The following is a 22,226-nucleotide window of genomic DNA, read 5'->3' on the forward strand; positions in this document are numbered from 1 at the left end:
AATTTCCGGTTCCGTGAAATGCTTTTATTTGTATTTCTGGAACTATTGGAGCAAAACTTGTTTGTCGACGTGTTACGAAATTGAGAATTTCTCTGGCTTTCAACTGTCTTGATTTACGTGTGAAGGGGGTGGCTGTTTAATATATTATATTAACTTGTTTCCGACGCTAGTTTGCATGCGCAAAAGAATGCACTTGAATCTGGATATTTTTATTCAGAAAATTTTGCAATAAAATAGACAATAGATTATTCGATTTTTTTTGTCAATCTTACAAATTACGTCAATCTCATAATTCTTACAAAATTGCTTGGTTTTATTAGTTAATCTCCCGGAGAATGGAAGGGATGCAGTTTTTCTTTCATTTTAGCTCAAAAGCCATTTTTCCCTTCACTTCATCAAAAATTGTACTCTAAATTCAAAAACAAAAGATTATAACACCCGCAGAGTACTTCCCCCTAGCCATTATGAATTCATGACTGCTTAATCTCCCGGGCATTGCAAAAAACCCGGAAACCCAAAGAAACCGAGACAAATAGAAAAGAAAAAAAATATCAAACTGAATCATTTATGAATGAGATCCGTGGAATAGGGATGAGCGAGTGGTAGAGGCTCGGAAAAAATAAATAAATAAATGAAAAAGTTGCGTCGTCGTTATTATAAAGAATTCGTAACCAGGGAAGACAAACGGTGATAAGTTGATACAAGGAGGTGGCGGTTATTCCATAGTCCGGGAAGATGAGGTACTGTGGTGGGAGGTAAGTGGGTGGTGGGTGGAGAGGGTGGGAGTGGTGAGAGGGTGGGTGATACCTTCGTCCGTCGAGTTTTGATGCATTATGCATTGTCTAGAGCCACACGGTAGGCAAAACACGAATATCATTCATGAAAAGTTTAACAGCTGCGAATGACCCCGTGACCTCTACAGCTGTATCAGGCGATGGGTTATTCACTGTTGAATGTCATGACACTTTCATTGCCCATTCCGGAATTACCATCGCATAATAATTGATTAATAAGTATTGATACATCAAAATTAATATGAAGTTATTTTTTGTAATGGCCTTGAAGTCATGGTATAGTGAGCAATAGGAATGGAATTCCATTTTTATTTCTTAATTGACCGCATGACCTTGAGGTGATTATGGAAGTAGCGATGAATGAGCGTAAGGTCTATGTTAAGTTTAATATAAAACGAATATGATGTATTAAGATATTAATGCATGCAATGTTACATTTGATGTTCGTTTGAATGGCGTGGGAAATATATTCAAACTAATGATGATGATTAATGATAATTTCGAGACGAGAAAATTCCGACTTTTCGCATGGGGGAAAAAAGTTTCCTGATTGTAGAAACTTTTTTGGAGCATCCAGAAACTTTTTCCTTGTGTCCATCAACTCTAGTAGTTTCAGGAATTGAAGCGAATAGAAAGGGAAAGAATTTGATTGAAGTGATACAGCTAGGGATTTTAATTGCAATATTCGATTAAAAATCATAAAATTACTGACACAAATGTAGACAATTGAATTTTAATTCAACTGGAAAATTTCCAGTAATACACTTGCTGTATAATTCACATCCACTCCAATCTGGTGAATGAAACATTAATCCAAGCACAAGGTAGCTAATGGATTTATGGATCATACCACAGATTTGAATAATTAATATGAATTATTCCTGCCGAAGAGATTGATTATTGAGAATTGCCAAAACTGAAGTTCTATATTTTTTTTCCACTTCAATCACTGATGTCAATTATTTTTATGTTCTAGATGCGTGCGTCAACATGGCAGAAGGGTAAGTCAATCTTATCAATAATCGATATTCATCGAATCAGAAGATAGTCCCCGCGAATTTTATCCCGGTAACTGAAACTCGCGCGAAAAAAGAAAATTCGTTGAACTATTTTTACACACGGCGAATCGATCGTATTTTCGTACTTGTACAGAACAATGTGCGTGGTACGTTGATGGCACCAACTCTTATCTGACACAGTGGCTTATATTACAGTAACTACCATGGATTCAGCAAAACTCCATGTGTTGAAGCTTATCTGACAGTTACTCGGGCACGTTTTGTGATGATGCTTTTGAATTGCGTCCGCTCTCTGCCAAAATATTATCGTACTATCATCCCTCCACTCATTTTTTTTTCTCTCTCTACTCTCTCGTGACTATTTCCACGCATAACACATGCTGTTATATTTTTAAACCCACTTTCTAGTAAATTACAGACATGACAAAACGAGTTTCAACGAAACTCGGTGATTTATCACCGAGAAATAGAGGATTAAAAATGTCAGGTTACGTAGATACAGTGTTTTGACTGTTTTTTTTACCGGTTTTTCATTAATCATTAACTGTTTAAATTAATGGGAAAATAATACGGTAATCATTTGAGCGTCAGAGCCAGCGCAATCTGTGATTCTTTTAGAAGACTAAATGATATTGATTTCAGTCAAAAACTCATTTCAATTTTTAATTGTATGAGTTTGAATTCAATTTCAACTACAAACTGGGAATAATTAATCAATATTACTTATTAATATGAACCAGATACGTAATTGATTAATTAAATAATCAATGGTGTAGACCCAAATCGATAGACATTAAAAAAATATATTTCTCTCGGACTCTTATGGGATATTATTTGAAAATTGAAATAGGGCTAGAAGGTAATGCGCAAAACTAGGGTCTTATCGCGATAAAGGGAATAGGTTTATCTTTCTGCAGATAGTCCAGTACTTTTTGTCATAATTTTTTGCTTGCCCAGTGGATTGGTTGAAAAGCCATATGTAGGTTAGGTACGTGCATATCCTAGACTCGTGTGTCAGCTTATCTTATCGCAATTTCCTAATCAGTGAGACGAGCCACCAGGTCATGAGCTTTCGAGGGTGCAGAGGTATCGCGGAGGGGGTTTGTTGTATGTTCCATTGGTGAAACGTAGCGTCCAGTCTACCTGGTGGACAAACAGTTTATAGAGGTTCCCCAGTAGACGGTTATCGGCCATTGAGATAAGATAAAGTTTATCGTCCTGTCGGTCATAATAGTTGGTGCGATAAAGGGCACTTATATCTTGTAACGAGACTGATGGCGTCTTGTTGTGGGGATTATCATTAGGGATAAATGATTATCCACTGAACCATGATTTATCGGAATTTTTAGCAGTCGATTAGGATTAGGACACTGGCAGGTGTCATTGTCAAGTTTTGGCGAATGAATTATCATTGGACTAGAGGACGATGAGTGTTAAATTTTAAACCGTTAATTGCTACTCAGTGAGGGCCTATTATAGTCCTCGAATGACCTGGCCTCAACGTGCCAGTGGGTTCATCCGTCATTCGGCATCGAATAAGTGCCTTGAGGGGCGAACGTCACGCCAAAGTAAACAAAATGTCAGGGGGATATAAATAAATCTCTTCGGGTGAAACCCAAGTTAGATGGCCTGTCTTAGTCCCACCTTTGGCTGTGTTCTTCGGATGGATTGAGTTGCACCGAACTTAGATAGTCAATCCTTGAATAATGTCTCTCATCTAGAACGTTTCAACGGCTGATAAACGGTTTTTCTCGTTTTCCCCCATTCCTCACAGCCTTAAAGTCACACGAAATCGGTATTAATGAGAAGTTTTGTTGGACAGCCAGGGAACTTTCGATCGAAATTTAGAAGAAAAAAAATTAATCCTTTTGCACCCTTAGCTCAGTAGCTCGCGAAATATTGTCGGAGAAAAAAAATAGAACTCGATCGGAAAAACCCTTCGGGAAATAAATCTAGCTGTTGTTGATCTTTATTAATTTGGTGATGAAATTAATCATCGGGTCTTTTCTGATGGAATTATCTACAAATTACTGGAGGTTATTTCTGTAGATTTGGTAGATTTCGATAGATTTCAATGAATTTCGTGATAGGTAGATTGCATAAATGCTAAATTTCCATCTGTACGTTTTATTTGTAAAATATCTGAAGCTTGCATTCGGTAGAGTTTAGTAAGGATCGGTAGAACTTCTAATTCTCCATCAGCCTCTTCGTAATCTGACGTTGGAAGCGTAAAATTGACCGTTTTCAACACTTATCGGGACATTGTATCTTGACTTCGATCCAACATTAGTCAAACACGATGCGACGACAGCCAATTTAGCTCATTCATTAACGAGAAAATGGAGGCTTCCCATTTGAGTGGTCTTTTGAACTAACTCAACTGTATCCAGTTAGTTGAGATCCCTACGTTTCACGAGTGCTTTCAATAACGTTTCAAGATTTCTGATCAAGCCCTCTTCCCCTTTCCATGGACGACGGAATGAACGCAACGGAACTCGCTCTGATGGATTGAGCAAACTTCGGGTTCAACCGTACAACTTGTATAACAAGTCAAAACCCCTTTAGCATCACCCGTACTCAAGTTATAAACAACAATAATTCATGCGGGGGTGTTGGTCTTACCGTTGCGGTGGCCGCAGTCTGCCGGTTTCATCTGGATTGGTCGGTGCATCTGTAATGGAGACAGATTATTCAATTAGTCGTTTGAAAAATTTTGGAAAAAAATTTGTAATCATTTGTTTCCCATTAGTGTTTGGTCTCCGTAAAGACAAATAGCTGAAGTCATACCGTCTTCAGCTACCGACAAATCTACCGGCAGATGCATTTCCCAGATATTATATCTACCAATTCTTCCGGTAGAGTGGAAATTCTGGTCATTGATGATCGCCGATGGACTTGTTATATTTTCGTTGATGAGGAATATTCAGAGTTTTGTACTCTACAGGTAGATAAATAAATCGTGGAAGATTTTGGTAGAGCTAAAATTTCGATGGCGACTTTTTTTCAGAATTTCATACTTTCATCAAGTGGCTTTCGCCATTTTTTCAGTACAGTAAGATAGATCCGTAGATTGCAGTAGATTTTGGTAATCTGGTAGATTGTTCATTGCAACCGAAATTGAGATAATTCGGGACTGCTTCACTAATCTCATCAATAAATCTGGATAACATCTAATCTAATGCCATTTTATGTCGGGATACTTTGAATTCAATTTTCCTTTAGTATGGCATGTTTTCTTTACGTTACATATTGCTAGCGCATATAATACACGTGTCCTATGGGACGCCGTTATTACTGTACTGAGCACCGCTAGCATGAAATTCATATCTATGCTAAGTGCAAGGCTGTTTCGGTTTAGTTCAGTGTATACGGTACCCGCGTTGTCCATAACTTTGTAACGGCTACCTGATTTTTTTTTCTCTCATTTTATTGTTGTCTCTAAAAACGAGAACAGCTAAAATCGAAAATAGGTGGCGACTAGAGAGGGCAATTGAATTTTCACTCTGCGGTCTGTTGCAGTCACAATAAAAAATTCTTGTTTACAAATTTTAATTTTTCTCCGTTTTCTCTGGATTCGGCGGAATTATTTCTCACGGAAATGTAAGACGCATTATCGAACCATCGAACAAATAAATTTTCACTTCTAATGCGATAAATGAGGATTGAATGATTATTTTATTCGCGATTTATGAATAATGGATTGTGGGAATCAATTGGGCATTGGAAATGTTGGAATTTGTTATTCAAAACTCTATGAAAATCAAATGCAATTTTCTATCTTCAGCTTCATGGAGTATTCAGGGTAATCTCCATCTTCAACTGCACGAAAATTCAGCGGATATTTTCATCTCTTGGATTTTATCAACTATTCATTTTCATTGTTTCGGGGGTGAAGTTTTTCGGATTAGTTATAGAAAATCTGCAGTGAGAAAATAATTCTCTGATTTCAAATAAAGGTTATTCCTCTAAACAATTACCCATGGGTTAATGAGTAATTGTTTTATTAACAAAAGAAATGTTGGATCCTCTTCGAAATTACATATTAATTGGAGTTTATTAGGGATAAATTTAATTGAATTACATTCAATTACATATGATAATTTCATTTGTGTTGTGGATATTAATTCCTCACGGCAGAAATGACTTTCCCGGTGAATATCACTCGTGTGTTTGTTATCTAACATTTCGAAGTGGTAATAATAGCGGATATGGATTATTGTTCATTTCTCCTGGTGAAAACTCGGATTTAGTTGATGGTATTGTGAATAGTTGAGGTCAACCCAGGACGCGGGTAGACAAAAATCGATGCCTCGTGAGTTAACCATCAGTGCTTGTAACGATGGCCTGTATCGTGTTTTGTTAAAAATTCGTTTCACGTACAGCCAGGTATAGTCGTAACACCGTCGACAGAATGACAAAAAGCACGTGAAACAAGTTGACAGAGGAACGAAAGAGGTACACCCCCAGACCGTGGATTGTATACAGGCATATAGAGAAGAAGAGTGTGAAAAATCAGCATCGATTTTTCTCTCTTTCTCTATAAATTAGTTTTTTTTTTTTGACTGGATTTCATCGGATTGACATCTGCATTCGGTTAAAAATTGATTCAAACTTTATTCCCCACGCTGTTCTGCATCTGTTCGACAATATTTTTCATTCATTACATTTTTTTTTCACCACGATATTCTCATGAAAATAACAAATAGTGTTTATTTAATTTTTTTATAGTACTATTCGCATTGAAAAAGGCATTTGTGAAATTTATATTAAATATACATACTCCGGCCTATAAATTCAAAATATGAAATATATGCTGAATGTATATTATTTATATATTTAGCATACAGCTTATTTATTATACAGCTGATTTATATATAAAGCAAACAATTCAATATTTCAAATAATTTTCAAAATTTTTTATTTCCCAAAATAATATTATATTTCTATATTTTATAAATGACAGATGTAATTTAACCCCATCAATGAATTTTCACGATCGAATGAATTTCCCTTATTCTCGGTTCAATTTTTATTTGTTAACATTTACATATCGATTTGTACACGAGTATAACAGTAACAATGCTGAAACGAATTTTCTTCTCGGATTTCAGTCGTTTCTGTTCAGTGTACATTTAATACATATATACCAGTTGTTATGGAATATCGTCGCGTTGTGTAGCGGTCGTTATCGTAAGGCCGGAAACGGGTTTCGAATATCGATTTGGTCGCGACGTCTCGAAAGTGGTATGGGGAGTATTCAATTTCCGGGAGCCACTGGTAAGGTACACAAAAACTTGTACACGTCGGTTGGGGTATCTATGTACCCTCCCCCTCCGACAAATAAGATTAATTCTCTATCTATTATCATTATCCTCTTTTTTCCCCTTCGCCTTCGATGAAAATCGACTTTTGTTTCGCCTCTTCGGTTTTGTTCTCCACCCGGTAGATTGGTATGATCGTGCTATCGGGTTCATTGTATTCTTCTCTACAATGACGGTGAGAAAAATAATTGCTGAATGAGGGGAGGGGGTGGGGGTATTAGTTACCAATTTTTGTGATAACCGATTGTTTGCTGTTTCATTTATAATTGAGATCGCCAGGAGAGCGTGCGAATGGGGAGGATTTTTCGGTTGAGTAGAAAATCTACCGGCTGTCAGCTCTGACAATTAATTTTTCACATAATCGATTTAATTATTTGACAATTGGCTTCATGGGATGTGGATCCTGCTAGATTTTTTATTGATCATCAATTTTTTGAAATCATCTACTATTCTCTACCATCTGTATCCTGGAAGAGATTTCGCTGGACAGAGTTGTTATCACCGGAGTCTCGATTGTCAATGGACTTGTACTTTTAATTTCTACAAAGTACATATCGATTTTTTCGATTCTCTACTTGTGGTAGAGCAACTGGTATATTTCGGTAGATTTTTTGGTAGATTATCGGTAGATTTTGGTAGAGCTAGAAATCGCCGAAAAAAATAATCAAGAAGCTCGTTATTTTCATCGGTCTTTCTCATTTTAATATATATCCACGTAGGAAAACTCCATCAAGAGTTGAAATTGGTTTTGAATAATGGATTTTCGGTTTAATGCTCTCACATTGTATTTTATATCCAACCCTGTGAAATTGTTAATAGTTGGGGATGAAATCCCAGCACACTTTTGTGTATTGAAACTAAACGACAGGCGACGTTCACTATTCCCCTACCAAACACGTACATTATTATATCCCCCCAGGAGGTATGGGCACGTTCCGTGCGCGTTTCAACGTTCCTATACTTCTTGTCGAAATCAATTTCGTTCGGCACGTCGTGAATTTCCGTTTTGTCTCTTCCTTCTTTCATCTCATTCCAACAAATTTTCTCTCACCTTGAGGAGCAATAATGTTTTCTGGATTTTTATGGGGGTGGGGAAGGGGGAAGGGGGGCGGGGGCACAGTAATGGAAATTGCAGTGAATTTAATACAGGTTTAGGGATGTTGATGAGAAATGTTTCCTAGTTTATATCATTGAATTTCTCGTGTTCACCGTACAGGTGAGCTCGAGCTATTCTATGGAAAAAAGTAATTGTAAAAATTCTAATTGCATTAATTTAAATGTAATTACCGCGTATGCCCGCCCGGTTAAATATATATTTTGGTAAATATTGAGATGAAGTAAAAACAATTTAATTGTTAATGAGTGTTGTTTAATTTCCGGTGACTGATGTGGTATTTGATATATCAATAGAGTAGAAAGATAAATTTAACGGTATTGAGCTATTGCAATATCATAAAACGGATGAATATCGTATTTCCGTAGAAATAAAGATCGTGAGGTGAAATTGAAATAGAAATGCGAAGGGTTTCGTCGTAACGTGAGGCAGGTAATTGATGAATTTGTTATGAAGTTGTGCGGACGGGTCAGGTTATTTGCACATTGGAATATACTTTGGGGCTTCCGGTATAAACCGGGGTCAACGGTTACACCGGAAGTTACTCTGGTCATAATGAACAATGGCGGAAGAATTTGTTGGACGTGTAAGTTTGACAAAATTTTTTAGTGAATTAATAATTACTCCCCAGAGATAGATTTTAATTGGAAATAATTGGAAATGTTAAAGTCAAAAATATTTTATCACATATAAAATGGAGAATATCGGGGTACATGTAATTAATTAAATTTATCCTTTATTGGCAATGAGCAATTCTTCAGCCAATACATTATTCAATTGATATGTATACAATTTTAGCTGATTAAGGGAAATTTAATTTCCCGATTGGATACATTTAATTAACTCTTCGTATTTTCATGGAGTTGAGCATTAATCATTTTATTAGAACATTGTAGAACACTGCGTCTATCGAATACCCCATGTTAAATTCATTTCCAAATACCTAAAATATTAATTACTTGGTAATTATCGAAATTGGAACAATTACAATTAGAGCGTTTACAGTTTCCATTCGTACAAATTGTTCATTCTCCATTCTCTCTCGATAAACACCGGTCAGTACCTCCGATGTTTCAGTGATTTGTACGAGAAGAGAAAGAGAAAAAAAAAACAAAAAAAAAGTTGGCCGGAAAAAAAAAAGAAATTGGACATAAAAATTCAATTTCTTCAACCCACTTTTTCTACCTTTACCAATTTTCTTTTTTTCTTTCGCTGAAACTCATTCGGAGGTAATTAACTGAAACCCGTGGAACTCAAACGATAAATTGAAAAAGTTACCCCCTTTCTGATGAATGGGAAAAATAATTTACTCATGGAAAACAAAGAAATCAGGGCAGAGAAGGGAATTAAAAAGAAAAATCAACGATTTATTATCGGTAGAGCGATAGTATCAACAGTTTTCGAAAAACTTTATTGAATGTCGAATCAATTGACAACATAATCAACCGCCCAGAAATAAAAATCGAAAAAATACCGGTGATTGTCTACCCGATCTCTACCCACATCTACCGAAAGTAAATTCCATGGAAATCGGTAGAGTTGATCCATTCAAAATTAACTACAACCAATTTCCTTCCATCAACCACCCCCCCTCCCCCCCTGATAGCCGTCAAAATCTATTCTCACATCTACCGACAATAAATCTACCGACTCTACCAATTTTCTCCATTCACTATTTTATTTCAAAATTACTCCCATCATATCACAGAATAGAACTACACGACATGTGATACATTCATCAGTCGGTAGATTCCCCTCGGTAGATCTCTGGAGGGTGACACCTGTAACACTTTCCAATAAATAACTGATACATTATCGAGGCTGTCACATTATTCCACTCCCCATGAGTCGGACAATACGAGTGACGCTTGGGTAGGCGGGGGAGTAGGGGGTGGGCTCTACCGACCCCCTCTTATGTCCCCTTAATATTGCAAGAGGCGGAGTTTGCGTTATGTAAAACGAGTAAATGTGGGTCAAGCAACGTGGATAGTCCAGCAGTCACTACGCGTTGCCCTCCCCCTTTCACCCTCAGGCTCACACACATAAGTAATCAATGGAGAGGAGTGAGGGGGGAAAAGTGTGTGTAGGGAGGGGGGGCTATTTTCCGTATACACATCCTCAGCGTTTTCGTCGACTTGTGAATTATTTTCGTCATTCCGTCATGTCTGTTCAGAAAATTTTCCACCATGAGAAAGCTAAACGCCTCTTCAACGAAAAGTATCTAATTTGAGTCAAGATCCGACGGTATTCACTTGCAATTACTTCGTTTTATCTTTTTTTTTCCATCGCTTTTGCATTCGCGGTGTTAAAATAATTCCACGGTAGAGATCACTCTGGGGGGAGGCTAGGCAACCTGAGCAGACCCTGGATTACACGGAGTGTTATCTATCATTTATCTTCCAAGTCTTCGGGCTTTTTTTCTCTTCGCTGTATTTATTTCATACCAATGGTAACACGCGAAAAGCGCCAAGGGGTGGTAGAGGGTGAAAATGGGGTGGTTGGATAGGGGTGGTTAGTACGTGCATCGACCGCTCAACGAAAACGAACGAGCCCGCGGAAAACCCCTTCCCCGCTGGTTTATGTATACGCAGTTGGAATATTCAATTGGCCTTTGGATTTCCGGAATGGTGGGGTAGAGGGTGGTAGAGAGAGGTAGATTGAGGGTAGATCGCTGGCGCGAGGTAGACTAACCGACAACCGGAGCTAACGTCCGCACTTTCCGCCCACTAATTCACCATACGATTACATATATATGACGAGAAGGCAGTGGATGGGTTTGAGTAACATCACGTTTTCAATTAATTCATATTTTCATGAATTTTAGATACGTACAACGGAGGTTTTGCTTTTGATTGTGGTTACGTAAGAGATGAAAACAAGAGGTAAATGAATTTTCTCTTGGGCATGAATTGAGGGGTTAAATTAGGTATGGATTGTTTATTCATTGGGCTGTGTTTGCGAATGTGATTTTGTTGCGTTTGAATTTCAGAGGTTCTTGGTGGTATGGAATGTTAATTTGAAAATTCGGGAAAAAGGGGAGCGGGGAGTGCATCTACCAGCTGTAATTGTCTCTACCGATTGTTCATTGCCGTAATTGAATTTAGTTGGAGTAGCCATAATGGATTAGACATGGTGGTCATTTCCATTTTTTTAAATAATTATTGACTGAGAATTTTTCAATCCTCAGATCATTCTGTAGGAAATCGATTTCAATGATTTAATTTCTTTCATTATATTCCTCGGACTGTCCAGATGATATTAAAATCGGAGGTTTGTGATCTCGCCTTCAATTAAGGAATCGTGGCTTTATGATTTCAAGATTTTCACGATATTCGGTTGTGTCAAGCGTGTCCCTTTTAGAATAGGAAAAGAGAAACCATAACCGTCATATTCCATACTTCTCAGAATTCCCATCAATAAAAATGTTCTTCACTATTGACCATAAACATTGAAAAATATAAGATTTAATTTTTGCCTCGTATTATTTCAAACAGAAATTCAGCATTTCATCCCCAAAATCGGAATTATCAAAGTGATAATTCAAATGAATTTTACATTTAAATAGAATAGCTAATTGCAAGTTGAAAATTGAGCTTGAGTTCTCTTTGAAGCCTTGAGTATCAACAATCTCTCGGTAAATTTCCCTTCACTGTCAATTAAATGTGATAATCCCGGGGATTTCTTTTATTTTTAATATGTTTGTCCGTTTGAAAACGGAACTCGGTAGCGGTAGAGTTTAAAATTGTGCGAGAAGGGGTATAGCGATTTAGCAAGCTTGCGCAATTCCCGTATCCACCGCAAACTTGGTCGAGGTACCTTGCCTCAGGCACTGTTATTAAAGGGTTACCCCAATGGATGAGATCTCCAGTAAGCGCTTTTACCCCCAGTACCGTCAACATACACTGAAAACCCCAGCATAATACTCCAAGGCAATTTTTCCTAAATCTTTTCTCTCATGCTGTCTCCACTTATCCCTCATTCTGCCTTTTTTTTCCATTACAGTGAACGTCGGTGTGTGGCGGGGGGGAGTAAAACGAAATGTTAATGCCAGACAGAGACTTCATCCATTTGAATTCATTCGTTTTATTTCTATATATTTTTTTCTCTCTCTCTCCTCTCTATTTTTGTTATTCAATCTCTTTGGGAAGTTTTTTTTCAGTGCTGCGTTCTCCACATGTCTCGGCATTTCTTTAATCCCACTCTTCACTGTCTCCATCCACTTCATCCCTTTTTTACGTAACTTCTGGAGCTTAAAATCCAAGGACTTTATTTGCTTTTCGACTAGCATTCCCATCAGGGGAGTTTGTCAGCACGAAATAGGGTTTTTACAATTTTCTTTTCACTCTTTCATGTCGTGATGCATACGACGGAATTTTCTTATGCCTCTCCTGATTCCTTTGGAGTTATCAGTATTCCGGTATTTATGCTATTCGGGTAATTTATTTGAATAGGAAAATGGAATTGGATCTGGGAGCACGAATAATTCGACATCTACTGAGATTATCATTCTTTTAACGTGGGAAATTATTTCGGTTCATTAATTACTTTGAGGGAAAAACGGCAACTATTGGATTTAATATTGAAAAATGGAGACTTCCTTTCATTGATATTTCCGTTCTTATGTCTTATTAGATTATAATCAATTTTAATTGATTTATTAACGTGATTTCCACTTGCGAAATGTCATTATTCATTTGGGACATTATCAATCTCTCTTAACGAAGGAGAATTTTTATTAGTTATAAATAAATCCCCGCCTTGCTGGCAACTTAATCACGTTGATGAGAATTCATTCTTGCATAATTGATAGGACTGTTCGATCACGAAGGAATTGCGGGACATTAACCTGAGAGTATTTTGATAATTCCATGGAGTACCAGAAAAAAAAAATGTGAGATAAATTTCCACCCACGTTTTAGAATTGAAAACCGATAAGTTCAGGAGAAATTAAAATCGCTCGCTGAATCTGTATCGAGAAATGATTATTTTTACTCGCGTTAATTTTATGGGAAGTCAATTTGAAATTAAAATAGTCAATAATTGAAATGATTTTTAGAATGAGTCTTAAGAGATGAAGGGAATTTTTTTCAAAAAATAATTTTTAATGGCATGAATAATTTTTCTGGATGCCAGCCTGTGGCGACGTCAGACGGACAGGGCCTCAAGCTCGTAATACTTGCTCAATGGATACATACAAAGAGTAATTATACCTTATGTCCTAATTCCCGAATATCCAGAGATTACATCAGTAATAATTACCAGTTTTACAAAAATTCTATTCTCTCGGTCCTAAAAATCAATCGATTGGGCTATTCTCTATTATCGGTCTCCAATATCTCGGAAATGAACGTGTCGATTTTGATGGGTTACATGTTATTTTAAAGAGCATAAATTGCCCTCAAAGTGGTGCAAAAATGGTGGAAATTCATTTAATGGATCCCGCAATAATCACGATGAAAAACCCCACGCTTTTTGCACTACTGCGAGGTTCATCGAATAAAATGACTTGATGATTTTTAATAATTAATACTCACCCCATTGAATGTTTTAATATTGTGCAGTGCATTCTGGGCTGCGAGAGCTGCCTTCCTCGTATAAAATGTAACAAAACAGCAGCCTGAAACAATTAATAATTCATCATGAATATCACCCACTGAAATATTAAATAACGATATTTCCCTCTACCCGGGAATCGATATTCCGATAATTATCCCCGCGTTATGATGAATTTTAAGGGAGTCTTGAATGATAAATGGGAGAAATAGGTTCGTGGTAAAAGTAGGATGATGAAGTCGTATGTGATAGAGCAGTGGTATGGGGTACAGAGTAAAATGCATAATTTCCCCCGATGGTTTTCCGTACCCCTTATTCTACCTATCCACTCACTAAATTCTGCCCATTTTCATGCATCGGGCTTCGACGGGCCGAATATTATCCGCCGCCCAATTAGCGATAATTACGACGTTGTAGAGTACCACACGCCTCTCGCTGCGCGTTTCAAATGACAGGGGATTGGAAAAAGAGGGAGCGAAGAGAATGAATCATCGTGTGCAGGATGCAGATTTATCCCCCTTCTCCACCCCTTTTTTCCGGATGTCATAATAATTATGGGGGTTTGGAAAAATCGATATGTCATTAGTTCGTGAATGGAATTTTTATGAAACGCGTCGTTCCGCCTTTTTATGACCATTGCATATTAAATTTCTTTCACTGGATATCACCAAATTTTCCCCGAAATTTCTCTGTTCGTTGTTAATGCATAATAATGGGAAATTCTCTATGAGGAGACTAACGATTTTTCTTGATAATCACTCGTGATGAAAAATTTATGTTAAAAAACGTAATGGCAATTCAATTTTAGAGAAAAGTTATAGATTTTGTGTTTTATTCAATGTATGAAAAATCTATACTAGTGAAAAATATTTGGAAATAATGATTTAAATTGAATTATTTATTTTCGAGTCGAGAATATATTCTTGCGGTGAAAGGAGTAAAATTTACCGGGTATTTGACGTGGAAGTGACGGTGAGAATGTGGGAAATTAGGTAAATTTTTCTCGAGTCAAAAGGCCATTGGGAAATATATGAATATTTTATTCAGTTTCCTTCGCTCGATTCTAACACTTTGTTGAGCAATGTAAAAAGCTCAGCAAAAGTTTTTCCTCCCTTAGATATAAATGTAGCTGTGGGACGCTCCAGAGACGAGCATTTTGTAGACAGTAAAATATCTCGATATACTTTTTACCTGTAAAAGAAGGGGCAATGTTAGTCCATGGTATTCATTGGTATTCCAGCATCGTAAAAGATGGTTTCCTTCCTTCGGGATAATATTCAAAGGCCTTTCTCCCCATTGCCAGTGTCCGAAAGAACTTTCCCGAGAATATTCTCCCGAAAAATATATGCATAGAATTATTCCGGAATAAGGGAGGACGAAAAAATTTTGAAACCGAAGTCTTTGAAATTCAATTTTGACAATATCTCGTGTTCGAAATTTCTAGAGGATAAATTCCCTGATGATGTCGGCTAGTTTGAATAATAAAATTTAACGAAAATTAGAGAGGCTTTCTGCAGAATGCCATTTTTGGAGATGATGACGAGAGTTCTTCGAAGATGGGCTGACGTTCTGATATTTCAAACGTCTGTATAACCAACTGTCCTCAATTTATCAATTTTAAAGATTCGTTCATTATCGATAAGAATTATTCATTCTTTCATTCTCATCTTATCGAATTTCTACTCGATCTATTAAAAACTCCAGAGTCTTCTTAAAAATGATAAAAGTGCCGGACGCAATCGGACAATTTTACAATTTTCAAAAAATCTCATCCTTTTTTTTTAAACAATCCCAGCGATTCTACAATTTTTAGAGAAGCTCGAGGTCACATAGAGTTTATTCTTAATTTCCAACAATCTTCTATCTTTGAACAAATTCTTTCCACATTTATCACGATTATTGAAATGATTTAAAAAAACCGCGATCCCTTTTCGGAAAAAAAAAATGGCAACTGCCATATGATCCCGCAATTTTTTTTCGGAAAAACCCAAGAGGAATCATTTAACCCGTAAGAATGGGCCGTCCCTCTCATTTTCGCGAAGGGTCGTTAGAAAAACGAAGAAGGTCGAGTTTCTTTTCTAAAAAAAAAACGGCGAGGATGTAAAAAAAAAAAGGAGAGAACCTGGTGGAGACCGAAGTCACGTTCGTCAACCGCAGCTCGGACGATTGCTCCTCATCCCTTTGAGGATAGGTTGGTGCTCCGTACCAAAAGGGCGTCCCTTCAATCTCTCATTTTTTTTTTCCCTCTTCTCTCATTTCGTTGTGGTAGCTCTCTTGCACTTTGTGCAGTCAAGACTCCATGTATTTCACTTCCCTTTTAACTTTACTGAGCTCATTCTCATCCCCTTGTAGAGGTACTGTTCTTCCGTGATACTTTTTCGTTGTTTTTTTTTTGCCTTTTGTGCTTTAGCTTTTTTAGTCTTCCGCTTCATGATTCCATCCTTTCTAGTTTATTTATGCTTTTTCGGGTTGTCTTGGGGCCAGAGGCCGATGCATGGGGATAGGCGATATGGCAAGCCTATGTCAAGCCTAGGGCTCTCAACAGCTTTTACCTATATGTTGTTGCAATATTGTGTTGGTGTACATGTGAACATCTGGAGTACGTGGGATACACTGTGTCCAGGAATTATGGTGGAGATTAGTGGGACAACGTAACGTCGTCCTATAAAGGATCAACCCTATGCCTGGGTAACAGGGTGTTGGGACACATTGTTGGGTAATGGTTAAACCCGTAATAACACGGATAATTCGAAATTTTACGTTCACACGATATTTTTTCAGTCATTTTTACGGGAAAAATTCGCACGCGGCGTTTGTGAAAATTTTAATTCTCGTGAAACATCGGAGGGAGTTGGAAATTTACAGTGATCGATTGACTCATTTTTTAATTGAATCGTTTTATTGTTTTTATTATTCATTAGAAAATCGGTTTTTTTTTGAAAATTTGGAAAATTGATGTGGCACACGTCATCTTAAAATTTCGAAGAAAAATTGAATAGAATTCGAAATTTACGGCTCGATGATCAAGGATAATTATATTTTTCATTAAAAAATAACAACAGTGAATAATTATGTTAATTAGTTGCAGTGGATTATTGTAGTTGTAATTTTTATTGTTTCATGAAAATTAATTGAATGAATTGTTAGTTCATTAATTTTTTAATGAATCGATGATATTCTTCAATTATTTATTAATTGAGAAAATTCCTTTTCATTATTATCATAATTTTGGGTCATGAATTCAAATGAAATTCATTTGATTTTTTATTCGATACTAGAAACAATTAATTCCTCAAAAAATTCGTTTCCTTTTGCTGATTGTCACGTGGTAATTGACACAATTTATTCTGCATTATGCAACCAACATTTCAATTGTTACAATGAGTACACCTGAATTACTCGGGTTAATCGTAGAAAGCCATGGGAAAGCCCCTGTAGCTGGCAGATTTCCTCATTTTCTACAAGGGTTGTGAGTTTAAATTCGACTGAATGAGTTATTACGGATAATTTGACGCATCTGGTTGTGACTATTTAACCATCTGCACCATTGTCATCAACCCGTGGGGGATTTCCACGGCTTCAGAAGCTAATTAGCTTGACATTGCTTTGAAAATTTATTCCTGCAATTATCGAAACACTTCGGGTAATTCAAAAAAAATTATTTACTCTCTTATATCAAGTGCTCTATTCACTTGTGAAGGACTTCTCCATAAAAAGAAAATTTTGTCGAGAGATGATCGCGTAGAAAGAAATGATCTATTTTTTTTATTTAAAAATCAGTGCAGCATTAATTGAAATCGTTGTGCGCTTTTTTCAAATTACAGAATTACCATCTAAAATTACGAGCGTCTCATTGAAAATCATTGATTAATGACAATAAATTTAGTGTAGACATTGTTGAAACAGTTAATTAGAATTATTATTATCGGCAAATTTTGGGCATCATTAAAATTTTTTTTTTCGCGAATCCCACTTCAATCGACTGATCGCTAAGGCCTCAATTTATTTATTTATATTTTGTTAAACATAGAAAAACGTTGATAACCAAAAATTGAGAATTCAAATCCAGACTCCCCTACATTTTTCAATTAAATTATCCAAATATTGCAACAAAACTCAAGTGCATTTCTCCCTCGTTTAACCAGAATAATTGAAACATTTCATAATTATGATTTGCATTGCAAATAATTCCCAGAGTTGTCGCGAGTTGAACCGTTGAATTCTTGAAATTTAAGAATACCTAAGAATACCTAGTTCACGGAGACTGAAGAAAAAAAAAATAAACTTAATTTACAATAACAGGACTTTCTTTCTTTTAAACGGAAAAGTGGGGGCGGTCGGGTGGCACGGTGGAGGTTGGGGTGGAGAATGGGAGGGTTGCGGAGGGGGTGAGGCTTTAGGGGGTAGAAAAAAAAAAAGCGGCATTTGTAATGTAAGCAGCAGCAGAAGCGGTTGAAGAAAAAAAATGAAGAAGTAAAAACGTGTCTTGGCAAGTTTCTCCATTCGCTGGAGGACGTAATACGGCTGAAAACCGCCAGAAACTCTCCCCCTAGTGTCAAGGCAAACGTAAAATGGTTTTTCCTCCTGGACCCCGGGTACAATACAATGCAGGGGGTTGAGAGGGGGTTAGGGGGAGGGAATGGGTGGGTAGGGGTGGGCAGGGGTGGGCGATGAGGGGGTAGACGAGGAAAATACCACTGGGAGGGAGGAAGGTTAGTGGTCTAGGTGAAACGTCGGATCTCGGAGGCAAGAACCCTCCCCTGCACTCTGTAAAATCCCTCTCTCTTCTCTCATGGTACCCCGTTTTGGTATGTGTCGGAGACGGCGGCTGGTGGCGTGAAATGAGCTGCCAGCTACGACGTACGGTCTCCGCAGTTGTTTAACTCGGCCGCTTACTAACTAAATTCGGACTGGGTTCGGCCCTCGCCACTAAACTATCCCAATCCCAACCGTTTTACTCCACTATAGTTCCCTTTCTGTATTGCATTTCCTCCAGTCGACTGCTTTATTACGTACCGTTTATTATAGTCGGTTGGAGGTGATTTTTTCGAATTAAAATTGCCCGGGGCTTATTCCAGGAGATTGCGTCGGGAATGGCCGCCTTTAACGACATTTCTCATCGATGGATTTTTGAATTTTGTGTAGGACATTTTTTTTTTGTCGACAGAACGATATTGATGCGTGGGATAAATAATTATAGAAGAGCATTTCGCGGATGAATTAGAAAGTTATGGTGTGAGACCGAAGTAATTTATTGTTTACAAATCTCAATTAATTATTATCAAATCCGTTGAATGAACTGGTTTTTTCATTAGCATTTCTTGCATTTTTGGATTTTAAATTGGATTGGAGATAGAAAATAGGAAATTCTCAGTTATTCACTGCGGGAAATGATTTTATGTTTGAATGTAAATTCTGTTGAGAATCCGAAATTTCTGGAAGAAATTCTAGAATGAAAAATTGTCGCTTCTGAAAAAAATCCAAATGATATCTGCCCACATTATTTCCATTTTTCTCTCTCCTCCGGAATAACTGCCCAATTGGTTCTTTCAATCGAGCCGTTAATCAAACTCAGCTCAAACCGTCCATCGACTTTTTTCGCGACACTAATGAGTCTTTGATGTCACCCAGAGCGGGAAATGATCGGCCGATGTGACCGATCTCCAGCAATTCCCCGCTTCCCGCAAAAAAAAAGAATCGACCGAGTATTCATATTTCATTTGAATTTTCCCTCTTCAGTGCATACGACACTGATTTTTTTCTGTTGTCTCAAGGAGAGAAAGGGGGAAAAAAAAAATAAATAACAAGCGACAGAGCATTCGCTGCGTGTGGGAGATGGGTTAGACCATAGGATATTTATATTCCTGGCACCTAACTCGCGTAAATCCCTCGCCGGCAATTAGGGGTGACTACCCCCGGCAACCCCTCATCCTCTTTCGACCTCTGCCTACCCGTCTTGTCTCGTCTCGTCTCTCCTGCCATCCGAATAGCCCTGGGAAACAACCAAACCATCCCCCAACCATCCCCTTAACCACCCCCCTTTTCACCCTCTTTTCACCCCTCCGTTGCTTCATGACGGGCTGCAGAGACCCTCACGGTCGTTAACGCGAACTGCTCCGGACGAGACTGGTGCAGTCATGGTGGTCTCTACAACCCCTCGTTAACCACCCCCTTTTCGAGAATTCAGGATAAAACCTCCCTCTCCCTCTCCCTCCCACCCCCGGAATACACCCCCTCGACAAATCTTGCGGATTCAATGACTTTTCGTTGAACAGAAATGCTTCGGAAACTGCAATTGCACATTGTTAAAAAAAATTTTGTGTTAGATATGCGATTTTAATTTGCATACGATTTGGAGTTGCGGGGAATTTTTAGTTTTGTGATTGAAATTCAGAGACAATTTATTCAAACGATGAAGAGTATTTTCGTTTCATGTAAATGAAGAAGTTATTGTTATAATTGATTTTTTATTTGATGAATCTTAGAATTATTTAGACAGTTATTTCTTAGTGCAATTGCAGTTTCAATTGTTAAAATAATTGGGAATGTTTAAGAGAGATTATTGATGTCATTATTTGGAGGGTAATGGGTGTCATGTAATCAAATATGAAATATTCTGTATTCAGGAATATATTTTTTTTGCAATTTTGGTAAAAGTAATTGTTACAGATTTTTTTATCACTGGGTGTTATTCTATTTTTGCAGAATTTTTAATTGAATCATTAAACGAAAATTTCAGTTTTGAATTCAAAATGATTGGCAACTCCTTGAAATAAATTATCAATAAAAAATTCTCTCAACAATCGAGAAACTCCATCGATAATTATCAAAAATTGATAATAACAATAAAACATCATTAATCTTTCAATCAGAGATTCGTTAAAATAATTATTAATTAATTCAATTCTACAGTAAAAGATTTCTGTTCAACTCCCAATATCCGTTACATTCCAATACTAATTAATTACATGAACCATAAAATTTTAACGCAGCTAGCGAAATTATTAATTAATTAATATGATTTGCGTGGCGTCATGTCATATTTCGCTCAATCTGAATTCACACCGGCTTCAAGAGTTGAAAGGTTTTCATCTAGACACCGGAAGATGAAAAATTCGTGTGAAAAGCTATTCGCCTTGAAAAAAGTCCACGAAGAAAACGAAAGAAAAACAGTGAAATGAACCTGTACGCGTGTGTATTCAACGTACAACTCTTATTCCCTCTTTTGCTCACTGCCAGTGTTTATTCAATGGAAGAGGGTAGGACTCTTCTTTTCCCCTCGCTTTGCCGAAGAAAAACGTCGGGCTACTCATTTTAAAGAGTACCCCAGCTATATCATCCCCGACACACGATACCGGAATATCTAACAGCTTTTCCACCCGCTAAATTACTCTAGAAAATGATCATTTCAGAGTCGTCCAGGGAATTTTATTAGAATTCTATTTAAAAAATCCATTTGCCCCTTCGCCTTTGAAAATTTCTTTAAATTTCAGTCACAAACCCGTCTCAATCATCAATTATACAAGTTTTTAAATTTAATTTCAATTAGGAGTCATTACTAAACTTTCCATTTATAGATTATCCATTAAATTCTCGACATTTTCGCGATTTTCCATTGCTTACAAAAAAATTACAATTTTATAACACGAGATTACGAAATTCCACGTGAATAAAATATCAATGTATATTCTGAAATAATATTACATAAATAAATATAATATATGTAATATTATTATTGATGTAATATTATAGGGTATGTGTCTGTTTTCTTTAATTAATTATGAGCAATGAATTTCTTGATTGTAATGGGTGAATTGTGGATTGAAATGCTTTGATAGACGCTCGCGGCCAATCTACTCGAACAAAACATTATATTCACTAGTTTAGAGCTCATAGCGGGTGGTCTATGATAGTCTATAACACATACCCATTAACAATAAAGGGAAGCTTCGAGTTGGCCATTGAACGGAAAATGACCCCGTAACGGACATGTGGCTTTTACGATGGGATTTGATAGAAAGCGTCGATAGCTAATGCCGCGAACCGCGTGATATATCCCTCGAAAAGATTATCGTACAAAAGTTCATTATCGTCCCATCTGCATTCAGAAAAAATAACACTTTTCCATAAAACATTAACCGCAAAATAGCGTGAATCTACTGCATGAAAATTACCACGGAAATTTTAACCAATCGATGAATTTACATGATATTTATATTTATCGGCATCTACTTACAATTAATTTATTATAAATTATCAATTATTGGCAAATTATTGATTTTTTACCGTAATAGCGTTGAATTGATTTGTTGCGATTAATAATTTCTGCAATAATTAATTATAACAGAAGACTCTGAAATCCCAACTGATCCCTTAACACGTTGTTTGCGCCGAATCGGGGGAAATGCATATGGAAAAGATTCCA

The 22,226-nt window shown here is 37.0% G+C and overlaps 1 protein-coding gene across 3 annotated transcripts in view; it reads right to left on the reverse strand.

The window, feature by feature from the left end:
- Window positions 1–22,226, reverse strand: part of LOC105263895 (CUGBP Elav-like family member 1) — a 101,361-nt gene that overhangs the window by 17,354 nt on the left and 61,781 nt on the right. For all 3 annotated transcript variants that reach the window (XM_011300388.1, XM_011300389.1, XM_011300390.1), the window contains 2 exons: window positions 13,783–13,865; window positions 4,436–4,484 (listed from right to left, as the gene is read on the reverse strand). In XM_011300388.1, the coding sequence (XP_011298690.1) occupies window positions 4,436–4,484; window positions 13,783–13,865 (132 nt within the window). The remainder of the gene's footprint in view (window positions 1–4,435; window positions 4,485–13,782; window positions 13,866–22,226) is intronic.

This window comes from Fopius arisanus, unplaced genomic scaffold, assembly GCF_000806365.1.
Source record: "Fopius arisanus strain USDA-PBARC FA_bdor unplaced genomic scaffold, ASM80636v1 scaffold00017, whole genome shotgun sequence".
Lineage (NCBI taxonomy): Eukaryota > Metazoa > Arthropoda > Insecta > Hymenoptera > Braconidae > Fopius > Fopius arisanus.